The sequence below is a fragment of the Halichoerus grypus genome, chromosome 12, assembly GCF_964656455.1.
Source record: "Halichoerus grypus chromosome 12, mHalGry1.hap1.1, whole genome shotgun sequence".
In the NCBI taxonomy this organism is placed as follows: Eukaryota; Metazoa; Chordata; class Mammalia; order Carnivora; family Phocidae; genus Halichoerus; species Halichoerus grypus.
The window spans coordinates 59379915-59404311 of record NC_135723.1 but is presented as its reverse complement, the minus strand read 5'-3'; the positions used below and the strand labels follow the sequence as shown (position 1 = coordinate 59404311).

General features: G+C 42.4%; 1 protein-coding gene across 2 annotated transcripts in view; it reads left to right on the top strand.

Moving 5' to 3' along the window:
* Positions 1-24397, top strand: part of JAZF1 (JAZF zinc finger 1) — a 324728-nt gene that overhangs the window by 256167 nt on the left and 44164 nt on the right. For both annotated transcript variants that reach the window (XM_036074494.2, XM_036074495.2), the window contains exon 3: positions 20001-20197. In XM_036074494.2, the coding sequence (XP_035930387.1) occupies positions 20001-20197 (197 nt within the window). The remainder of the gene's footprint in view (positions 1-20000; positions 20198-24397) is intronic.

The window sequence follows — 24397 nt, the reverse complement described above, 5'->3', positions numbered from 1 at the left end:
GGATGGTTTTCATTATTCATTACTCAATTACTTTTGCAGTAAAAAGAAATGAGTTATGATTTGTTTTGGATGAGCATGTTATTAAATTAATGACTTGTTTCAAATGTTTTAACCTAAGTGTTGTAGTTGAAAAACATTAGTAAAACTTTGCACTTTACCTTATCCAGAATAATAAACCTGTTCTAATCAAAACATTAAAACTCACTCCATTTTAAATTACTCTACAATAATATCATATTGTTACATGATACCTGGAATATGAAATTTTTTAAAAAGTTGTAGTGATCAAATTATGCACCTCAATTAATTAGGCAATAACCCATGAAAGATCTATTGTTACCAGTGGGTGAAAACTAGTTTGCTATTTAATGACCCAAGCTGAAGTCAGGCTGAGCTAAGCTGAAAGAAGGCACTCGTTAACCACAGGAAGGATGAATTTTGAGAATTATAATTACCATATTAAATGGAATTTGGTGGTTTATTACAACCCCCTTTTGAAATGTAGCATTATAAAGAATTCCTGCCCTCAGCAAGGCAGGAAGCTTGATATCCTCCCCAGTTTATTTTATAATTACTCAATAAAATCCAGACGAAATTAGTTGTTACCAGTAATTAATGACCAGTTTAATAAAAAAGAAGGGAGTCTAGCAGATGGTGATTATTTTTTTAATAGGGCCTGCTTGAAGGGATCATCCTGATAGTAAACTCTTAACGGTAATTTGTAGCTAAAATGGCTGGCGGTTGCCATCTTATTGGTTACTGAGACTGAATCTAATCCTTGCTTAAGAGCTGGGGCTCATTTCTTCATCAGCTAAAATTCTTTACTTAAAGTAAATGGTGCTCTGGTTACTACTACAAATAAAATGTGTTCCATTAGCACACCAGAGGAGGAGATTCTAAAAGAGGAGCCCTATGCGTGTCTTGGGAAATTCAGAGGCTCGTTTTCTATGGGAACGTTGAGCATGAGATGGGAGTCACGGTTGAACAGACATATATATAAGACACTAAAAGAACCCTGTGTGAAAATAAAGTTCATATCATCTAGTCCTTTTTTTTTTATAGAAACTTTTTTTTTAAGATTTTTTTTATTTAATTGACAGAGGGAGAGAGACAGAGAGAGAGGTAACACAAGCAGGCGTAGTGGGAGAGAGAGAAGCAGACTTCCCGCGGAGCAGGGCTCGATCCCAGGACCCTGGGATCATGACCTGAGCCGAAGGCAGTCGCCTGACCAACTGAGCCACCCAGGCGCCCCTCAACTAGTCCTCTTTAAGAAGTGGTTCATCTCTCCGGGGGACTGAGTAAGAATGGCGAGGTCAGCGTTGGCCTTACGCCCCTCTTATCCTTGGCTGGTGAGCAGAATTTTCCATTTTTAGCAAGAGATGTGAGGGCTGCTTTCTGGCAGTCATGCTGAACACGTGAGAGTCAGAAGTGCAGTCTGGAAACAAAAGGTACACAGAATTCCTGCAGACATAACCAGGAGCTGTGGGTGACGCGCACACACCATTCTCACTATCCAGGACCACAGCCCAGCTGTACACAGCGCTCTCCTGCTTTTTTAAGCCTCACCCTGTTGCTGACGTCCTCCCCTTCAGAATCACCTGTGCTCCCCTCAGACTCCCCGTTCCAGCTAGCTGACAGCCTTGGAGTGCAGGCGCCGTCTCCCTCCTTGTCCGTGTCTCCCTCGGCCCAGGTACCTCCACAGATACCCGTTCAGTGGAATCACAGCACGTGCAGTCCTGCGCTCAGTGACTGCTAATGTGGCAAGCAGTCCCTTACGTTTGTTCAGAACGTTCCAATTTGCGGGGATTTTCAGGAACATTCAATCCACTCCAGTTTGTTTTAGCCCCGTTCCTGCTTCTGTGCTATGTTCTCTGCCTTATTTTGCCTTACTTCTTCTGCCCTTATCATTCTTTCTTTTTTACTGGACTTCATGTATCCTGCAAAGCCACTTTTAATTCTTCTGGAACCGGTAGTAATAAATGAATAAATAAAACTCCCATTTTACAGATAAGAAAACTGAGGCCCAGAGAGTTTTAAAATTTGAACACAGGCTTATAATGAGCCTGTGGTAGAGCTGGATACATGTCTTGCAGTTCCCACCTTTGTTTTCCTGTTTACCACAGCCCCTGCTAAGTAGCAACCTCACCGAGCATGAATGAGAGAAATTAAGCTTCGGTTCTAGTAAAAGCAGTGTAGGTCAGAAAGAGGAATGAGGCATCTGGAAGGTTTCCCACAGATGGGCTGGAATTCCTTCATCTGGAAATTTCAGTCAGGCGAGAGATGGAGGGGAAGGGAGGGATTTGAACTGAGCTCTGACCCAGCCTGAAAGAGAGCAAATTGTTTCCATCCTTAGCAGTAAGTGTGCTGACCGCCCACCGCCTCCCCCCGCCCCCCAGCATCCTGAGCGCCTCTCCAAGGCTGCCTAGGCCTGGCCCACCAAGCTCTCTTCACAAGGGGGGAGGGGTCTCCACCTTCTCTCCCTCCTCTGCCGACCCTTAAAAAGATTACCTTTTCCTCACCCATCCTACTTGTCCAAACAGTATGTCCTCCTCCTAGTGTTTTCTTTTTTTTCTTGATAATGCATTGCATTGTTGTGGTGGAAATTTTAACATAAAAAAGATCAGAAAAAGTCAATTTGGTTACTGGAAAAAAAAATCATAAACTATTCTGTAATGACCTCCCTTTGGTCCCATTAGGCCTGATGAAGCACATTCTCGGGGACCCTCAGGAGGTGAATTAACTCTTTCAAAGGCACTAGGGTTCCATTCGGTGAATTACCCACTAAATGGCTCCCAGGTATCCTGAAAGATATAATGTCTCCTTGCAAATTCCTCATGTTCTCCCAGGGAGTGATGCCGACACAGAGAAAATGTGGTTAATTGCACAAATGGGGCAAAAGCCCGCGGTATGTAAATTCAGCAAAGACTATGTGCTACAATCAGGAGTGAGGGGCGGGGGCGGGATGGGAACTTAATTTTGGCATCCTCCAGTCCTTCCCCAGTATTAATAGGCAATGCCCGTCTTCTGTTTGCACGCTTCACACATTTTAACTCCCAGAATTCCTCTCTCCAGTTCTGCATTGTGCATTTGAGGGCCACATGCATTGCGAGTACTCACCAAAGCCGTGTTGTAAATTATATAGGAAAAAAGTTGGAAATGTTTTAATGGGCTTTTCAGAACTCTGAACTTCAAGGTTTTTGTTTTAGCTCTAACCTAAATGTTAGCAGGCTCATTTATCACCTTGCTAATACCTTTCTCGCTACCCCTCCTTCCTCCCTCTGCGTCGCCCCCCTCCATTGACGGGGTTGGTGACGAATTCCCTTTTGAAGTCACTGGGAGTTCCAGACTCTACTATTCTGTAGGATGAAAAGTATGGGGTAAACTGGCCTAAGATTTTTCTCACCCTCTCCAAGGGAAAACAGAGTTTGGTCTCAGATCTTACCAAACAAAAATTCCTTACTGCAGAGGTTTCGGGAGTGGTCTTTTCACTCCCAATAAGGAAAAGGATTAGGCTCTTTCTCTGAGTGACTTTGGTTACGCAGTAAGAAATACAGGATCAGATAACTTCATGAAGAATCCCTCAGGCAACCGAAAAGGGGGGTTTAAGCAAAAACCATCATAAAGTACCCTTCCCCGCAGGAACCTGCGTCAGAGTTTTTATTTCAGCAAGTTTTGGGGATCTCCATATTTAAGGAGGTTTGGGTACATTTTGAAATTGAATTTAAACCACTTCCTGCACATTGCATCAAAGCCATGTGATGCAGCGTCCCTTGCTAATGTGCTAGTGAATATAGTGTTCCCGGGTCTGAGCTAGAAGGTGTGAATATCGTGCCTTTCAAAGGGAGGCCATTTTTGCACAAAACGATAGAATGAATAAACAAATGTACTTTTTCATTACAAAAGGCAGATCTTCAATCGCAATATATTTGTTCCCCAAATTTCATCTAAAAATGTAAGAGGAGAAATTATCAAGCCTGAAAAAAGTATAAGAACTCTATTTCTCAGTAACTCTGGGGGCTCCTCTTCCTCCTCCTGTCTAAAATGTAGGCATTTCGGGGCACCTGGGTGGCTCAGTTGTTAAGCGTCTGCCTTCGGCTCAGGTCATGATCCCGGGGTCCTGAGATCGAGCCCCGCATCGGGCTCCCTGCTCGGCAGGAAGCCTGCTTCTCCCTCTCCCACTCCCCCCGCTTGTGTCCCCTCTCTCGCTGTGTCTCTCTCTCTCAAATAAATAAAATCTTTAAAAAAATAAATAAAATAAAATAAAATGTAGGCATTTCTCCCAAGTTTCTCTTCTCGACCTTGGTTCCCTCCTCTCCCTACATGCTCTCCTGCTTTCCTCCTCTGAGTGGATGACTCCTAATGTAGATTGCTGAGCTGTTTGTTTACACCCCTTGGATGTCCCACTGCCATTTCAAATCTAGCATATCCACAACTGAACTGTACCCACTGTGGCAGCACTGTCCAGTAGAACTTAGTGATGAGGAGAATGTTCTCTGTGCTGTCCAATAAGGTAGCCACTAGCCACATGTGGCTATTTAGATTTAAATTAAATTTAAAGGGGCATCTGGATGGCTCAGTCCCTAAGTGGCTGATTTGGGCTCAGGTCATGATCTTAGGGTCCTGCTATGGAGTCTGCTTGTCCCTCTTCCCCTCCCTATCCTTCTGTCTCCTCCACTGCTTGTGCTCTCTTTCAAATAAATAATTTAAAAAATTAAGTTAAATTAGAAATACAGTTGCTCAGCTTCACTAGCCACATTTCAAGTGTTCAGTAGCCCCACTTGGCTGATGGCTGTTGGATTGGACATCATATCCTTAATTTTTTTGTTTGTATCTTTCCTATGGCATTTTATTAGCTGTGGGTCCTTGGGCAAACTACCTAATGTCTCAGAGGCTCAACTTTGTCATCTGTAAAGTGGAACTGATCGGGGTGCCTGGATGGTTCAGTCGATAGAGCATGTGACTCTTGATCTTCGTATCGTGAGTTCAAGCCCCACATTGGGTGTAGAGATTGCTTAGGAAAGGAAGGAAGGGAGGGAGGGAGGAGAAGAGAAGAGAAGAGGATATTAATAATAACCCCTGACAAGTTTGTAATGAGGATTCAAGAAGGTAATAGTTACAGGGCATCTAGCATAGTACACGCTGTAAAGGCTTTTTTTGAATTGTAGATCCTTTTCCCCTTACCCTTCTCTAATATTAATTTCCAAATATCCATCTAGAGCTTAGATAATGTGAACACTCACCAGGGCCATTTTAAGAATGGGTCGGTTTACATATTGCAGGGAACACCTTAAAAAAACATACACCATGGGTTTAAGATGAAGGCCTTGGTTATTGGAAAAGTTCTGAGCGATTCTGTGCAAGAGTTATTGTAAGAGTGCTCTGCAGAACCTAACAAGATTCTCCTAGGTTGCTTGGAATATTTTAGTTAGGACATTGGCTTTGTTTTCCAGGGCATAATGACAGGAGAAAAATCCCCACGAGACTAGTATCTGTAGGAGGGTTGAGAGGTGTCGCCTTAATGAAAATGCCCATTGCTTCAGTAGACACTGTATGGGGGAGCAGCTTGGTTTGCATGTGTGAACCTGACGAAGAGGCTGATAATCAGAAATGGCCTGGGTGTTGGGTGCAGGGGTGTCCAGGGCCTTCTGGGAGAGCAGGGCCCTCAGCGCCTCAACAGGAAGCCCTCTGGCATGGACCAGACCTGCACAATCAACAAGTTTAAAAAAGGGGTTTGCATGGTTTATATCTTGGCTGCAATCCATTAAAGCTTTAATTACACTAATTAGGGATTTGGGATAATCAGGTTGGCCTGCTTGAAATGGGGGCCTGTACTCTTTGTGAAGAAAAGGTTTGTGAAATAAATCAGCAGGATAAACAGGATTGTGGGGGCACACGTATTTCTGGGAACCAGCTGATGCTAAGGATTAGTGCCTGCTTTTGGCATGCAAATGAAGGCTGTTCATTGAAACTCAGCAGAAGGGCTGGAGGCCCCCCTCCAAGAAACACTTCATTAGCAGTTAAATACAGTGACATTCTTGAAAATTTTAAACAACAAATACACCTGAATTTTTTTCCCCTAAATAACCTGTAAATTCCCCGTTTGGGGTGGGACTTGTGGAGGAAAGGTGCCTGGGGGATCTTGTAAAATACAAATTCATTTCAAAGCAATCCTGAATAGCAGTTTTGTGTTATTCTTCCCCCTACACACAATCTAAGGGACACTAGAAATGCCATTATAATAGTGAAAGCACACCATCCGACACTATATGATGGGGGTCCCCATGGCTGAAGGAGTTAGGAACCATTGGCTCAGACCTTCCAAATTAACAAACCTTCATTATGTCATTCAATAGCATGTGCTCTGTATAATAGTGCTCAAACTTTGCAAGCAAAATAGTTTAGGGGTGGGTGAATGACAGAGAGAGAGAGACCGATCCTGCAATTATGCTGCTAACCATCTTCTTATTCGATTTTGAATCTTCATTAGGTATTTCCCAGGAACTATGTTGAAAATTTTCTTTTTTCTCCTTTTTTTCCCCTTCTCTTTTCTTCCATTTTTTTTTTTTTAATCCCTGTATAGTTTTCAAGTGATTATATGAACACAGGATGGGATATATATGAATGATCAATAATCATGGCCTGAAAAAGGGAGTAGGCAGGGAGAAAGCTTAAACAAGATGGCAAAATATTAATAACAAGACGATTCATCATACTAATTTCTAGTTTTGCGTGCTTTTGAAATGATCTCTAATAAAAAGTATAAATTATCACCATCATCAACCTCCCATCTTCTCCAGCTGCAATGTTTACATACACCTTATGGCTTACCTAGTATCTTGCACGTTCACAAACTCATTGAGTTTGCTCAAGCAGGAAGACATAGAAGTTCATATCTTTGATTTTTTTTAAAAAATAATTCAGTCCCCTGATGCGTGTGCTCATTTGAAGAACCAAATACCTAAACACGTTTATCAAGTGCCGCCTCCTGAAAAACAGGGAAAATCAAACTCTAGTCCAGAAGCAGCTTAACTGAGCTCTTGCAACAAAAGGAAAACAAATCACTTTGAAAAAAATCAGCCCCCAAGGCCCATAAAACTTGAGGTCTATAAGCATATGATGCCCACAGATGTATACATTGTGAAGGACAGCCCACTTACAGAACTGACTTTGCCCCCCAAATTATTTCACTGCCTAAATGGATTAATCCTTTTAAGAAAAATTGCTGTTGACTCCACTCTGTCCCCAAACAATGCTAATCCACTGACTGCTGCTCTGTATATAAGTGAGTCACATATGTACAAAAATAAATTTCAGTGAGCAGTTGGCCTTATAATTGTATTCATGAATACATGCAGTTATCTGAATGTGTGCTTAACATGCTTGCCTAACTTTGGAGACAGCTCTTGTCTTGAACAGAGCTTTCTCTCTCAAATACTTTTTTTTAAGTTTTATTTAAGTAATTTCTATACACGATGTGGGGCTCAGACTTACCACCCTGAGATCAAGAGTCACATGCTCTTCCGACTGAGCGAGCCAGGCACCCCTCTCTCAGATATGTCTATTGTCTGCCGTCTTTGCTCCCTGATTCTCTGAGAATGGATATAGTATAGTCCAAATGAATTAGGATATGCCTACACTGGGATATTAGTAGAAATACCAGTGTTTTAGGGGAAAATGTGTAAATCAGAGATGGTATACACCTTCATTTTATGCATTAACCTTAATCAGTGGCTAGTGGCCATGTCAGGCCTAGTGATGAAGAAGCTAAAGTGGAATGCAAAAGCAGCACGAACAAGAGTGCTCTGATCAATTAGTGATGGCTCTCATGGGCAGAGTGGGTTCCAAATGGCCCCAGAGGAATGGTACATGCTACCCCTGGCATAAACAAATCCTGCCTATTTGAGATCTCCTCTGACATTGAGAGTCCTCTACCATCTCCCTGACGTCTCCTCGCCTTTCTCAACCCAGCATTTCATTAACCTGAGCTGTCTAGTGCACCCCATCCCCTAGTGCTGGATTCATTTGGAGTCACTTGTTCTCAGCTAAATGTCAGCTCTCACCTGGTAGAAGAGCTCACCTAAGTAGAAGATTGTGGCAGCATCAGAGAAGGACTTCTCTTTAGAAATGGAGACTTTTGATCCTAGACTTAATATATCTATCTAAGCCCATCTATGGACTGCATTCCCCCCCCCGCAAGATATTCTCTTATATAGGGATTATCCAGTCAAATGAGTGTTAGATTTAGGAACAGTTTCTCATAGTTCCTGGGTGAGAGTCAGGTGCATAGGGCTCACATCCATGGAAATACCAAGACTCTGAGCGGCCTCCTGATACATGTCGAGTACTATGTTGGGCCAACTGCTTTCCATCTGTTTATCTAATGAGATCTTGACAGTAACCGGATGAGGTAGGTGTTTAGAGTTACCTCTATTTTATGAATTAGGATCCCATGGCTGGAGAGGGTAAGTACTTTGCTCAAGTTCGAATACCTAGCAAACCAGATTAGGAGTTTGCCTCCAGAGCCTAGACTTTCAACCACTAGGCTGTGTTCACAGCCATTAGCGATATTGGAACTAAAACTCCAGAGACCCTATATCCAGTTTTTTCCTTTAGTCTTTAAACCTCTCCCTGCTTATGGGGAGAGTTACGGATCATCTCATTAGCAGTTTACATGGAAACCTCAAATAACTCATTTAATTCACTGCCAGAGGACGCAAAACAAAAAAACTCAAGCTATTTGTAGTTTTGTGACACAAAACCTCATAAAATGCAACTTCTTTGTTTTGTTCATTGGTTTTGACACAGATGTCAAATTAGCAATGAAAACCATGTGTAAGAAACAGCCACGGTTCTTCTCAATTCGATGAAAATGGAAAAGGGATGGAAAGGGTGAGGGAGAGATGCTGCCAGGAGAGGGACATTCCAGTTGGCCTCCAAACCAAAGATTTGTGCATGTAGTTTTCAGAAGTGGTTTTTATTCTTGGCATTGATGATGAAAATGACCATGGTTTACTCTATTCAGGCTAAAGTAAATCAAAATTAATTGCTTCACTGATAATTTATGCTGACCTGTGGCTTAAAATAGTGGTTGCTGGAACCAGAGCTAGAGCTCTCATTAAGATAGATTGACTTTATTACTCCTTAGTTGTTAGAAAATACCCAATATTTATTGGGAATATACGGAGTAATGGTATGCAGGAATGGGATTTTGTGCATTATTGCTGTTATTCGGCTTTAGTACATGAATTTCATTTGAGTGCTAAAATTCCAGAAGAGATTGTTGGCTTAAAAAGGGAGGGGGGGGGCGCGCCTGGGTGGCTCAGTCGTTAAGCGTCTGCCTTCAGCTCAGGTCATGATCCCAGGGTCCTGGGATCGAGCCCCTCATCGGGCCTCTGCTCTGCGGGAAGCCTGCTTCTCCATCTCCCACTCCCCCTTCTTGTGTTCCCTCTCTGTCTCTCTCTCTGTCAAAATAAATAAATAAAATCTTTAAAAAAAAAAAATCATTTCTAAGTACTATTCACAGAACAGCTGCTAGTCTTTGAATGATGCTGTTCATCAGGATGTTTTCACTGGTGTACAGTCTCCAAGCTGCCAAGGACATTCAGGGCCAGGGAGCAGGGAGCCTCCAGCACCCCATGGCCCCCCTGTGTGCCCTGCTGTAGGAGGACCCTCAGCTCTTTCCACCTTGCTCCCAGCTCTTAGAGAAGCTCCTGGGTTTGGGTACTCTTATATTTGGCTTCTTTCATTTCATTCAGCATATTGCAAATGATTCCTCCCACATGTAGGAGTTCCATTTAGTCAGCATTCCTTGAAACAGAATTTTTAGCAATGGCAGTGATAGACAATAAAGGTAGATATTATTAATAGCTTGTATCTAGAGAATAATTATAAACATTATACTATAAACAATACAGTGTACAAATGATGTGATTATAAAATAATGATAAAATTACATTTAATATTGTAGCTTCTCTGCATCTCAAAAAAATTTTTTGTAAGATTTTATTTGTCAGAGAGAGCACAAGCAGGGGGAGTGGTAGGCAGAGGGAGAGGGAGAAGCAGGCTCCCCGCTAAGCAAGGAGCCCATTGTGAGACTGATCCCAGGCCCCTGGGATAATGACCTGAGATGAAGGCAGACGCTTAACCGACTGAGCCACTCAGGCATCCCTGCATCTCAAAAATTTTTAAGTAAATTTTTTCCTGTGTTTATTTTTAACACAATCACAGAATAAAGAGCAATCTTTCTCAAGAAAAGATTATTTTATTTAAGATTATGTCCTCCTATTTTATGTTAAAATGGCTTTTTCTTTTCAACGAGAGGCTGGTGATGGTAGATGGTAGGTAGATAAAGCAATATAAAAATCGGCACTTGGTAATATAAAAATTGGCAAACCAATGTTAGTTATTAAATATTTTTTAAAGGCTTAGAATATCCAGGCTAGATGCCATAGAAAATATAAATTAACTGTAGCTGCCTTAAGGAAAAAAAGAAAAAAAGAAAGGAAATATGATAAGATTTGTTTTTTTATTTATAAGTAAATAATCTCTACACTCAATTGGGGCTCAAACTCACGACCCTGAGATCAAGAGTCTCGTGCTTTTCCAACTGAGCCAGCCAGGTACCCCGAGAGTAGATATTTTTAAAATCACCTCTTGGCTTTTTGGTTTTTTTCCTCTTACTCCCCTCTCTTTTTCCTTCTTGCTGTCCTCAAAAATAAAGTGAAAATTTATAAGAAAAATGAGCTACAAAATCTGATAGGAAATTGGCTTGCCCTCGATGTTAATTTATTTTGTGCAGATTAGACCAGAACACCTCAGAGTCCAGGAACAATATTCTGTATGTGTCAGATAAAGAAAAGGGGGAAAGAGAGAGAAAAGTCTTACTTAATGCAATAAATCTGTCAGCTTGGTTTGGTACCCAAGAACAAAATCTGATTCATTGGCTGTGTACTTCACAAATTATGCCCACAACCCATGTGAATATCAGATGAAAATCACACGCAAGAAAACCCTCACTCACAAGTTAAATGCCACACTGATCTGATCAGATGGTGTGGGTTTTTGCCTGGTGCTGCTTTTAGTTTTATTATTTAGCATTAAATTTTTAATAACAGCATGTTAAAAGAGGCTCAGAGTTTTGGTGACATTGCAAAAATTTTTATGAAGCTTCAAAATCTACCCCATTGACCTCAGATTGTGAAGTCAAAAATATCTCTGGAATGAGAAGTGAAACGTATGCTTATTGGAAACATGATTAGAAACCTTCTGAAATTAGCATTACTCAGGAGTCTAAATTTTGTCTACTTTTGTCTACTGAGAAGAACATTTATTTATTAAGTTCCCAGTGATCACCAGAAAAGCGCCCTCTGTTAATAAAGGGGTGTGGACAAGCAATTACTCCACTTGTTGCTTACAGGTTATGTTTCACTGACCAGCTGTTTTAACGAAATACTCCTTCAGCTGCACTGCGGCTTTAAGTTGCTGCTAAAATGTGAAGACTTACCTCATGAGCTGATTAGCAGATGTGTGTTCTGAAAGCCATCATTACAAGGCGACTGAGAGGAGCGGTCAGATCTTCTGACATGCGGGCCACACATGATCGCATGCCAAAATGTACCCATTATTCCCGCGCTCATTTCCCGCGGTCTGTATTCAAATGTCCTGTGGGTGGTTTTACTTCCTCACTGGCTTTCTGTCCATCTTTGTCCTGGATTGCATGTAGTACTAGTCAGACAAAACAAAAATCAGTAATGGACAGTTTGGACTCTGCACTGGAAAGATCGATTGTGTCCTTGTCAGGTCAGAAATCCTGTGTCTGGAGCCATGAGTTACCAGATTTGGGAGTGCTTGGAACCTCATGGTCTACCTGCCAGCCCCCCTGCAGTTTTCCTCAAAGGCTTTCTGGGTTTCACAAATTTGTTTTCACTGAGAAATGGCAATGCCCAAGGGGCCATTGAAAAAGCAGAACAAAGCTTTGACTTCCAATGAAGTAGCTGGATGCGACGCTTTGTACAGAGGGTCTGGTTGTGGACCAGACAGGGCCCTGTGCAACTTTAGGAATCTCCCAAGGCGAGGGCAGGCTTAAACTTCATCGAAAGACGTCTTTCTCTCAGCTAGCTGTGTGGATGGTCTCCTGTCATTTGCCGTGTTAGAAGTTAGTTTGGTCCTTCTCAGAGAAGTAAAGAGGAAGTGTGGGGATTTATAGATAGCACCCTTTTCCCCAAGCATGTTGTCCCTCAGAGGGACCTTATGTTTGTATTCTAGCTACTAAAAGTACCTTCTCAAATGTTCCTGTGATTGCAGCACTAGGGTGATAAATATGCTCAGAATCAGTAAGGGTGGCTCTTTGCATTCAGAATCAGCAGAATTAATGATGGCAAGTGCTTATCCTCTTATTCAGTAATTCGGCTCAGAAATAACCAATTGCTGATGTAAGTGTCAGAGATGAAAGATTTGTGAATTAGGATTTCCAGAACAAATCTCATTTGTATCCATTATGTACCAGGAACCTAACATTTATCAAGGTCAAATACATGCTTTACATGTATTAACTCACTTAATCTTCACGACGACTCTGTAGGACGGGACCTGTGACTAACATGTCACTCTTTACTGAGAGAGAACTTGAGGCACAGAGAGGTAACTGGCCCAGGGTCACACAGCTGGAGAGCATAGGGCAGAGATTACAATCTAAATGGTCTACCTCCAAAGCCCACCACCCTTTTAACTGCTACACTAATATTTTCAAACTCAGGCTCTGACCTGTTAGTAGGTCAAGAAATCAGTGACCAGGATATTTTGTTAAAATGAAATAGAATAGAAAGATATCAGAGTATATCACACGTAGGAAGGATTGTTTCATGAAATTTTTGTTTCAGACAAATTACATAAAAATTCTTCGCATCCAGATATGTTTTATAATTTTTCGGACTTCAGAAATTTTTCATACTTTTTGTGATTTCAGAAAGGTAATACGGTGCAAATGCCACATATTACATATTTGGTTGTTATTATAAGACTCTGGAGAGAGCGTGTGGTCCAGAGGGTCTGGGGCAGCCCCTGGAATCAACCACATTAATATTTGTACAGTGAGGCATGTGAATATTTACATTAAATACAATGAATAGTGTAAGTAGCCTTTAAGCAGTTCAATTCAGGGTTTGCCTCCCAATGAATTCTGCCAAACTTATAAAAAAGTTTTCCAGTTTTCAGAGCTTTGGAAATTTCAAAATTGCAGATTGCAGACCTAATTATACATATTGTGTACAGGCTCCCAATATGACATTCACTTCTTACAACGGGTTGAGGTTAAAAATAAAAGTTCACTGCACGATGCTGTTGCTGAAATCATTGACTGTTGGAGCTGGGAAGGAACTTAGGGGTGATATATTACATATATCCATAAAGCCAGAACGCTTCCATTTTATTTTTAATTTTTTTTATTAACGTATAATGTATTATTTGTTTCAGGGGTACAGGCCTATGATTCATCAGTCTTACACAAATCACAGCGCTCACCATAGTACAGAATGCCTCCATTTTTTTTTTTTTTTTTTTAAAGATTTATTTATTTGACAGAGAGACACAGCGAGAGAGGGAACACAAGCAGGGGGAGTGGGAGAGGGAGAAGCAGGCTCCCCACTGAGCAGGGAGCCCGATGCGGGGCTCGATCCCAGGACCCCGAGATCATGACCCGAGCCGAAGGCAGACGCTCAACGACTGAGCCACCCAGGCGCCCCTGAACGCTTCCATTTTAACAAGTAGACAAACCAAGGCCAGAACAGAGAGCATTGGGACTTCCGGAGGCCACTGGCTTCTTTGCCCCAGAACAAGCCTTCCGACGCACAGCTCAGGCCTCTGGACCACACGCTCTCTCCAGAGTCTTATAATAACAACCAAACCACACCATGCATCTCGTAGTTTGGATTCTTTTCAAGTTTCTCCGAGAGAGACCCAAGTTTCGAGTGGTCACTTCCATGCCTGGGTTCTCCAGAGCCAGGGAAAGCCATGTGGTTTTCTCCCCAGCAGGACACTTAGGCCCAGGTGTTTGGCCATAGAGTAGGTGGCAGTGGGGTTTCTGCCCAGGTTCCAGTGAAATCTGTAAATTTCCTGAGTTTGTGGTTGAAACTGGTCTCCCTGGACCAGCAGTTTGACATTTTCCCCCTGTGGTGTTATATTCATGTTTCCACATTCACCATGTCAGACTGAATGAACATTGTGGTCTAAGGATTTAAAAGATTTATAATGGAGTCTTGAAAATTTACTTAAGGAATATGTACTTCCCCTAGCAATAACAAATATTACTACAAATGGCCATATTAAATTAAAGTAACGTGGGCATTTCTGATTTGTAGGAAAGTTAAAGTTAATCTTACAGCAGTTTCAGTTTCAAAATGAAAACATGGCTCTGCTTGGCCACAGATTTCCAGGCTGTTAGTCAACAGTGAATGAACTCTCAGGTGACTTTTTTTTCCTTAAGAAATATTCAGTTTTCTCTCTGTGTAGAAAGGCAATACTCGAAGGAAAATACCCTGAAAAATCAACCATACCTGTATCTGGAAACTTCAAAATTTCTGGTAATATTTTTTTTCATAGGCTGGTGAGTTTATAGACTGTCATTTTATTCTTTAAGCGGCGCATGTCAATATGTACACTCATTTGTGTGTGTGTGTGTGTGTGTGTGTGTGTACATGTGTATTCCACAATTTGAAAAAAGTTTTTAAACACGAGCCACAAACCCATAAAAATGTTTATATAAGTGTATTTCAATGATATATATTTTAATAATTTTTAAAAGGAAAGGAAGACTTTATTATATATTCTTTATCCCTTCCCTGATTGGCTCTGTTAGTGAGTAGGCAAGGAGTCTGGTTCAAGTGCTCTTTTCTACGTTAAAAAAAAACAATAATAATAACTACAAGGTGTTCTGATAAATGTTGAATAACTGACTTTTGGAGAGAAAAAAAGCCCTGATTGGTAATATTTGCCAATTTCCATGGTGTAAATACTCCCACTGTGGAACAACTTCAATCTACCAACATGGTGTCATTGAACAGAGTTGGGAAGAGGTGTATAGTAGCACACCATTATATGATAATTACAGCAAAGAGGTAGGATATTAATGCAAATAACCCCGAAAACTTAAATAATAGTAAAATGGGATAAAATAAGAATTGATGAGCTTTGCATATTACCTTTTTAAAAATATACTTAATTATAAATTCACATAATTTAATTTTTAATAATGGGTGTTTAACAACTGGCTCGCAAGAATCCCTGAAAATTTAATGACCAGCTCTCACAAGCCAGTACAAACCCACAATAGCACACTACTACTACGAGATTACAACAGATCCCATTGCAAAGCAGAAAGAATTCAGGGAGGCAGGCACAGCCAGGCTTCCTCACATCACAGCCCCGTGAGGCTACAAAGCCAGGGTCCCCCCCACCCAGGAGTCAGGCAGCCCCACCCAGCAGAGCTTGGCCGACATGGAGAGAATGAGGCCTCCTGTCTCCCAACCCACCCCACTTCCAACATATAAACCCCCAGAGGGGTTCCCTCTACATTGCCCCACGCCCTAAGCTCTGGGTCCTTGAGCCCTTTCAACCTTGAAGACCAGGACTCTGAAGCAAAAGCAAGAAAGCTCCGAGGTCTTTGACATGCCCATGGCAGAGCTGGGAGCATTGGGTGCAGCCCTGAGGCTGAAGTTCTCTCATGCCAGTTCTGCCCCCCGCCAGCAAAGTGACCTTGCATAGGCCGCTCCGCTTCAGTTCCCAGTTAATGTGAGAAATGAGGGGGTTAGACTAGGCGATCTGTCTTACCTGGGTTTCTTCCAGCTCTGAAGCGCCCCCATGTTGGCTGCTATTACTGAGGGCTTCAGAAAAGATGACCCATCATGTCAAAACACATCAAGAAAAACGCAGACCACAGGGTGATGTGGCTTCCCAAGCCTGACTTCCCTCACAGCCGTGGGAATACAGGGGGACATTTCCAATAGGGACGATGGAAAGATCGGGGCTGTGGTCCTTCAAGGATGTGTCACAGTGCAGCTGCCTTCAAGGTGGGAAGTAGATTTACCTGCCTTTCTGGTCAAAGCCAAACCACTCGAGTCTCCCGCTCTTGGCTGTACTCACAGCCTTCCTCTGTCGCATCAGGTTCTTTATAAACTTGGCTCCCCAAGGGATGCCTTGCCATTGGGAATCTGCCCATCTTTTGTCAAAGAGCTGTATTGGTGGAACATTGCTTTAAAACTTTGGGGTTTAATAGGTATCAAAAAATAGGTAAAGTCATGGTTGATAAGTGAAAGAGGAAGAGCTGGGCAGTATTGCCAGTGAGAAGCTGGTGAATTGTAATCACCACTCCCAAGGTGTGTACCCGTGGGGTGTGCGTGTGTGTGTGTGTATGTGTGTGTGTGTGTGTGTGTGGTCCCTGGGAATAAATCATGCAGCTGTGTATGTTGGTATGGCAGGGTTGCCCTGATTTACGAGTTGAGCTGTGAGCAAGTTCACAACCAGCAATCCAAGAGAGGAGAAGGGAGGGTGGAGGGAGAGGAAGGTTGGCAGAAGTGCTTTATGAGTTTCATGTTTAATGCTTTTAACATGGTGTCTCGTTCTCACTTCTAGAAAGGACTTAGCAGATATAAGCCTAAAATAGATTGTTATCCATAGCTGACCAAACTCCTGTCGGGGTGAAGGTAGGGGATGTGTGGGCACGTTGTTGTGGTTTCTTATGGTTGTTGTTTTATATCTGAGCTGTAGGAGAGTATTTTACAATAAATGGCATGAGCTTTTTTTTTTTTCTTAAGATTTTGTTTATTTGACAGAGAGAGACACAGCGAGAGAGGGAACACAAGCAGGGGGAGTGGGAGAGGGAGAAGCAGGCTTCCCGCGGAGCAGGGAGCCCGATGCGGGGCTCCATCCCAGGACGCTGGGATCGTGACCCGAGCCGAAGGCAGACGCTTAACCAACTGAGCCACCCAAGCAATACTACCTCATTTAATCTTTAGAACCGTCCTCTGAAGTCAGCACTATCCTGTCCATCAATGGGTGATTTTCTTCGATCACGAACATTCAGACTCACAAGATAACCAGAAGCCACGGTGGGCACTGGGTCTCGTCAGAGGAATAGTGGGCAGAGCCACAGCTTGCCAGCAGGGCAGCATCATGCCTTCTGCGGAGTCCTCACTGGTACAAGGTAGACAAGATGCCCCGCAGGCAAAGGTGAGAGCTGCCCTGGTAGACGAGGGGTCAGAGGTCCTGTAACACTCCACGGGCATACTCCTCGGTTCCCCGCTTGGACGTACTAGGTACAAGATCACCACTCAGGAAGTCTAGGCTCTGACTTCCTATCCAGTTTGTATAAATGGTTTCTTACTCTTCCAAGTCCAGAAGCGATTTACCAGTTAGGGGTCAGTGTGATCTTAAGGAGTGTTGACTGTTAGCATAGCTAACATACCATCTTAGCAGATTACCTGAGCTTAACCAAAGATCAAATTCTCCAGCAGAAGGGGAAAAGATGTATGTTGACCCTTTGCCTATAGTCATTAGTCCCATTTTACGGGGAATAAAGGTGAGGTTTAGAGAGGTTTAGTCACATAGTAAGTAACACAAGCAGGGCTGGAGCCCCGGTCTGCCTGGCTCCAAGTCCCATACTCTTCACTAAGGTGCAAGATGCACATTTTATGTTCTACTCCACAGAGTATCTGCTTTCTTTTACCATTTAAAAAACTGACTTGAGGGACGCCTGACTGGCTCAATCAATAGAGCATGCAACTCCTGATCTCAGGGTTGTGAGTCAAGCCCCACGCTGGGCATAGAGCTTACTTTAAAAACAAAACAAAACAAAAAACTGACTTGAATTACCTACATTGAGAACCATTGGTCTTTCTGGAAGAAGCAGTATGTCTATCCTGTGGTTTTGCCCACTCCCCACCTACCATGTACCCCAGTTGGAGAAGCTTGGCACTGTGCTAGTTAGTAATTCTACTTAGAATGATAGAAGAAAGCACTAGTTCTTTGCTTTTCTCTGAGAGTCCATATTTTGAGTAGAAGTTTATGGGGTGGGGGGTGGAAAACAGTTTTAAGAACAGTAGAGCCAACTTTGCATCTGAAAGTAAATGAGTACCTGGCTACCAGGTGCAAACAATTCTGTTTTGTGGTGGTGTTCCTTTATTCTTTTTAAACCTTCGCCATTGGGGCGCCTGGGTGGCTCGGTTGAGCGGCTGCCTTCAGCTCAGGTCATGATCCCAGGGTCCGGGATTGAGCCCCGTGTCAGGCTCCATGCTCGGCAGGAGGCCTGCTTCTCCCTCTCCCACTCCCCCTGCTTGTTTTCCCTCTCTCGCTGTGTCTCTCTGTCAAATGAATAAATAAAATCTTTAAAAAAAATAAAAATATAAATAAGCCTTCACCATCTTGTAGCACAAAACCTAAGAGCTCGAGGCAAAGCATGTAGCTTTATTATTCAGTTCTTCATAAAAATCTGGTTTATTATATATCTAGATTGTATTGCAGAAGCCATTCAAGAAATGTGCCATCCATGTTCCAAGTATAAGAGTAGACATTTTAAGACATTGTAACAATACTGTAATATTGTTTCATTGGGTATTTGATTGGCTAAGTTTTTTACCAGGCATTGGAACTATCTGTTGACTTCTAAAACTTCTTAGCATAATGAAGACAAATACTAAGAAATTTTTTAGACAGAATGTGAAATGTGTTGGGTCATTAATACCACTTTAAGTCAAATGGAGTTAATGATGAATTGTATTAAAATAGAATGTAATGATGGGGGGTTGGGTACAGGGAGGACTTGAGCAAGGCCATGGTTATGTCCTCTTAGCCAAGGCAGTGAGTTTCAACCACAGTGTCTGTTTCATTCCCTAAATGCTTTCATGCACTCTGTTCGCTAGGCTTTCTGCTGCAGTTTTCAGAAATGCAGCTGACAGAGCCTGCCTGCCAATAATACAAAAAAAAGTTTGCTGGCGCCTGGCTGGCTCCGTCGGTAGAACATGCAACTCTTGATCTCAGGGTTGTGAGTTCAAGCCCCATGTTGGGCAGGGAAACTACTTTAAAAAAAAAAAATTGTATGATGTCCAAAAAAAATTTGTTCTTTAGATAAGAGATACACCGTAGATTGTTTTGAATCTTGTATTACATGAATTTATGAAATGTTATACAGTGAGAAAAGAACGGTTTGAATGTTACTAACAGAAGTGTGGAAGGGATAACTTTGAAGTTTCCAAAGTGAAATGATCAGGAAAAGTCGCCTTTCCCTTTATGGGTAATAAAATCACAACATAAATGGGTCTGTAGCAGTCATCTTCCTCCTTGTACTGCTCTCTTCTGGAATCTGCTTGGGCAGATTTACTCCTTCTATAAATGTTAATTGAGATGGACTTGGCAGTGTGCTCGCCGCAATTATGGGGACTAGTGTCCTTTCCTTTCAGCTAACGGTTAGGGAGACAAGACCTTCAGTCTGCCAAGAAAATTTTTAAAAATCCAAATAACAACTTGAGGATCTGGAGTAGGACAAAAAAGAATCCGTTTTCAGGAGGCCGCATATGTAGAGTGGCAGTGAAGCAGTACGAACAATAAATCCTGCCCACCCACCAATAAAGGAGGCCCTTTCCACCTGGAAGTGCTGGGGAACTTTGAGAATGGGTGGGCTTTCTATGAGTTGAAAGAAAAGAGAGGACCTTCTGAGAGAGAGGAAGCCTTCTAACCCAAGGCACTGCAGCGGGTGTAGACATAGTCTGTGTGTACAAGTTTCCCGCGAGGAGGGTTTGCCTCAGGGAGAAATGGGGCCTACCCGTGAGGAACCTGAAGACAGTGAGCTGGAAGATTATTTCATCCCATAGGAAAAGGGAATTTGTTGTAAGTCTTTGGGATTGTGAACAAGCCCCTTTTCCCAGGGTGGGGCATCTGTCAAACTTGGGGGAGCTGTCATCATGCCTCATGCTCCAGAGATGGGCCCGGTTACTCACCTTCCGTTGTTGCTTCAGATTCATGACAGATGCTGCCCGCCGAGAGCAGGAGTCCCTAAAGAAGAAGATTCAGCCGAAGCTCTCGCTGACCTTGTCCAGCTCAGTGTCTCGAGGGAATGTGTCCACTCCGCCACGCCACAGCAGTGGAAGCCTTACTCCTCCCGTGACCCCGCCCATCACCCCCTCCTCTTCATTCCGCAGCAGCACGCCCACCGGTGAGTGGCTCGGCCCTACCATCTGGACAGGGGTGCGGGGGGATAGTTGTTGGGGAACAGCGTGCGCGTGAGTGCGATGTATGGTATGCTGGGGGCAAAGGGGGCCGGGGACCGACGACAATTCAGACCCTTTACTGGTCTCTGTGAGTTTGTTGATTTAGTCCTCTGTCACTGAAGAAATATCAATTGTCGTGTGTAGTCTGTATGTGATAATGGTTTTATAGGTATTTTTTTGAGCCTTTGCCATCTGTAGATTGCCATGTGTTGATTATTGTTGGTGCTGGGTGATGGGTACACAGGGGTTCGTTAGACCATTCTCCCTATTTTGCTTATTTTAAACATTTTCCATAATGAACGTTAAAAAAAAATTCCGAGTGCCTCCTGTGTGGCGGGCACCAAGCTACCATAGTGAGCCAGAGGAGACCTCATCCCCCTCCCGGAGGAGGTTAGGCCTAGTGGGAGACGTTGGTATTGTAGGGGGCCAACCAGCACACTCTTGTCTTCCCCTCCCAGATGTAGAAGCAACTGAAAAATTAAACAACAGCCAGAGGAAAGATCAAAATCAACTTTATTAGTGACTAAAGCCAAACTGCAGAACGGAACTTGGATCCATAACCTTTGGGCTTCTCTTAGTATGTCTTCTCTGAATTCAACTTATTTCCCAAACCGCCCTTTTACACGGAGGCCGAGCAGACCCGAGTACACCCTGCGCCCTGAGAGGAGCATGCACAGCCCCTTCTCCCCAGTTCAGAGAGCCACTAAGTAGTTGCTCCTCCATGGGCAGGAATGAGTAAGGACAGTCAAAGGAGGCTGGAAAGATCCCTCCTCTTCTTTTTCCCATCCGAGAGGCAGGGAATATATTTCCCTGCCCCACAGTTGGAGTTTAGACAGGCAGTAAATAAATATAACCTTAACCATGACAAGTGCTATATAGAACTCAGTGATATGAGAGCATCCCGACAGACATTCAGGAAAGGCTTTCCCTGAAAGATAAGTAGGACTCAAGTAGGTAAAGAGGGAAAGGAGGAACGTCCCGCCAGGGAACATTTTGCAGAAGCTCTGTGAGGAAGAGCCTGGCAGGTCCCAGGTACTGAAAGAGGCCAGCTGACCCGTGTGAGGCGAGGCCAGGGCATTCGGCGGGGACCAGGGCACTGTGGGTTGATCCTGAGAGCAAAGAGAAGCCACCTAGAATCACACCATCATCTCTGTACCATCACCCCCTTGACTGTGGCTAAAAAGTTGATTTTTCTCTGACAGTTTGCAGCTCTCTCTTTCAACCATCTCCTATCAAGGGAGGTGACTACGGTAGTATTTCTCAAATTGTGTTTCAGAATATTTACTTCACAAAATAGTAGTTGGAGGGAAAGGCACTTCCTAATAAGATAGGGAAAGGGATGGGTTAGACCAAAGTACACTGATTTCTTTAATGCAGGCCTTGTTATTCTCCAAGGGAAGGATTTAGTAAGTTTCCCAAACTTAGTTGACTCTGATTATGGGACCTCCTTTCTAAGGGCAGTTTGGGAGACTCATGGCTGATAAGACACCCTGTGTTTTATCACGATTAGGCATTTCGAAGATAGGACAGGCGTGCGAGACAGACGGATCAGAGTTCCTATCTGTACTTCTCCCTTTACACATCACTAATAATACCCACTATCTAGGTTCTTGTGTGAGTTAAGTGTGAGAGCATGTGTATACCCCCAGCATTCAATAAATGTTCATCTCTGTGGTCTGGAGTTTTCAACTAGTTGCTTCAGGAACAGAATCAGCGTCACCCTCCTGTAGAGGATGAATTGGCTCATTTGTGTCGGGCATTTGTCCATTCCTTTACATAGGTCACCATATTTCCCTTATATTTTATTCTGTGAAGATTTACTTTCCAGGATCTTTGTGTAATATTTGCTATGTAAATCTAAGGAATGCTATGAGAACATAGTATAACTCTGTGCTCCGCTTTTCTGGGTATTTCTATGAATATTTATTCGTATATAATATGAATTATGGGGGCAGTTTTATACCGGAGAGTGTTTTATACTTGACTTAATGTGAAGTGACTCGTGGCCAGCACCAGATAACCATGACTGCCCCAATTAGTAATGGGTGCCATAGAACCCCATGAAAATAGACAGTTTAAAAGTGAGAGTTTATTATTTTTCATGTAAGAACGTTTGGAAGAAATGGAATCATTTCCTTTCCCTCAGACATAAAGAAATCTTTCTGACACCTTGCCTATTTTAACAATTTCCCACTGAGAGAATTAATTTATGTTGTGGTAAAGATGTATCATTTCAGTCTGTCAAGATCATTGGTAACTTATTTGCTGCTTGAAGAACGTTCCATGTAAACATCAAAAATTAGGGGAAATGGTTGCTTAAACCTCTACCCTGTACAGTTTTGATTGTGTGCATTTTTCAACGTTTGAAATGTTATTTTACCTGTAGTTAGAGAGATCAGCTTATTTTGCCTGACTAATGTGGTTTCTTCGTTCACTTTCATTGCCAAGTTATAAATAATATTCCAAGTTTCTGCCTCCTGAATTCACTCTTCCAAGTTCCACATTTAAGGTGTATTCCAGGTCCAGAAGTAATAGTCCCTCTTGTAGAAAATCTCATTTATAAAATAGTCTTTAAAATATACTGTCTTGACTGAATTAGAGCTCAGCTTTATCCTGGAGTTTCAAGTATTTCTCAGGTATTCTTCGACCTAATATTTATTTTGCAATTTCTAAATCCTAGGAGAATCTTCTTACCTCATCTTTTTCATTTTCTATCCTAAGTTGTTTTGTTTTTTTGAATATATATATCTCTCTAGGTATATGTAAATATAAAAGAAAGCATTCACTTAAGGAAAGTTAGAATGGCTTAAATCATGAGTTAACAAACCTTTTCTGTAAAGGACCAAATAGTAAATATTTCGTGCTTTCTAGGCCCTGTGGTCTCCGTTCCAGCAACTCAGTCCTGCCTTGTAGCATGACAGCGGCCGTAGAACTCTATAAATGAACGGGCATGGTGTTTTCCTTCAAAACTAGAAGTTTTTGTAAAACCTTATTTATAAAAACAGGCCAGTTTTGGGGCGCCTGTGTGGCTCAGTCGTTAAGCGTCTGCCTTCGGCTCAGGTCATGATCCGAGGGTCCTGCTCAGTGGGAAGCCTGCTTCTCCCTCTCCCACTCGGCCTGCTTGTGTTACCTCTCATGCTGTCTCTGTCTATATATCAAATAAATAAATAAAATCTTAAAAAAAAAAAAAAAAGGCCAGTTTTGGCTCACAGGCCATATTTTGCCAACCCCTGGTTTAAATCATAAAGATACGTAATTTAAAGATCAACTTCATTAAATTCCCTGCAAATAAAGTGTCAAAAGAATTCATACCCATTTCCTTAGAGGTAATAATTACTAAGGGGGAAGGACAGCTAACATTTGTAGAGCGTTTATTATATGCTTACTGTATATTTGATGTATGATGTTTTTAATCCCAACACCAGCTCGACTGAGACATTATTATTCCCATATGCAGATTAAAGAAATAGAGGCTTTAATAAGGTTAACTTCACAAAGCCCCACGTCTGTCTATTCAAAAAATGTGGTCTTTCCAGTGTACTTGCACTTTCCACACTAAGACCTTTTAGAAAACTCTTATTAGACCTTCAGCCATCTAGCTGCTCCAGTTACCAGCTTGACAGTTCCAATCCCAAAATACAACAGCATGTTAAGATAACTGGAACTGTGGTTCACTTTCATTCACAGAACTCCCATTCTACCATTCAAATAGTAGAGAACTAACCACTTTGGTTTAGCCAGGGTTTTCTTTAAGAATGAGCTGGAACTGATTCCAGAGAGCCAGTTGTTAAATATTCAGGTTTGCAAACCCATTGTTAGAAGGATCATCTTGAAATTGGCCATGGTGGGACTATTTACACCAATCAAATTAGCAAATGCTACCTATCAGCACCCCACCCCCACCACACCCGCTCTCTCTTTACCATTATACCAATGGTTTATCCTTTCAGTAGTTATCAGATTAATCTTACTTTGTCATTCAAGGGATCACGGTCCTAATTGTGTCTGTGAATAAACCTAAAGCAAACCTCAGTCACCAATAAATAATGGCCGTTTCAAACAATGGATTGCTTTGCAGTCATTCACAGCAATGTTTAGGTGACTATGTAATGACACGGAAAGGTTTTCACATTATTGGGTTACAA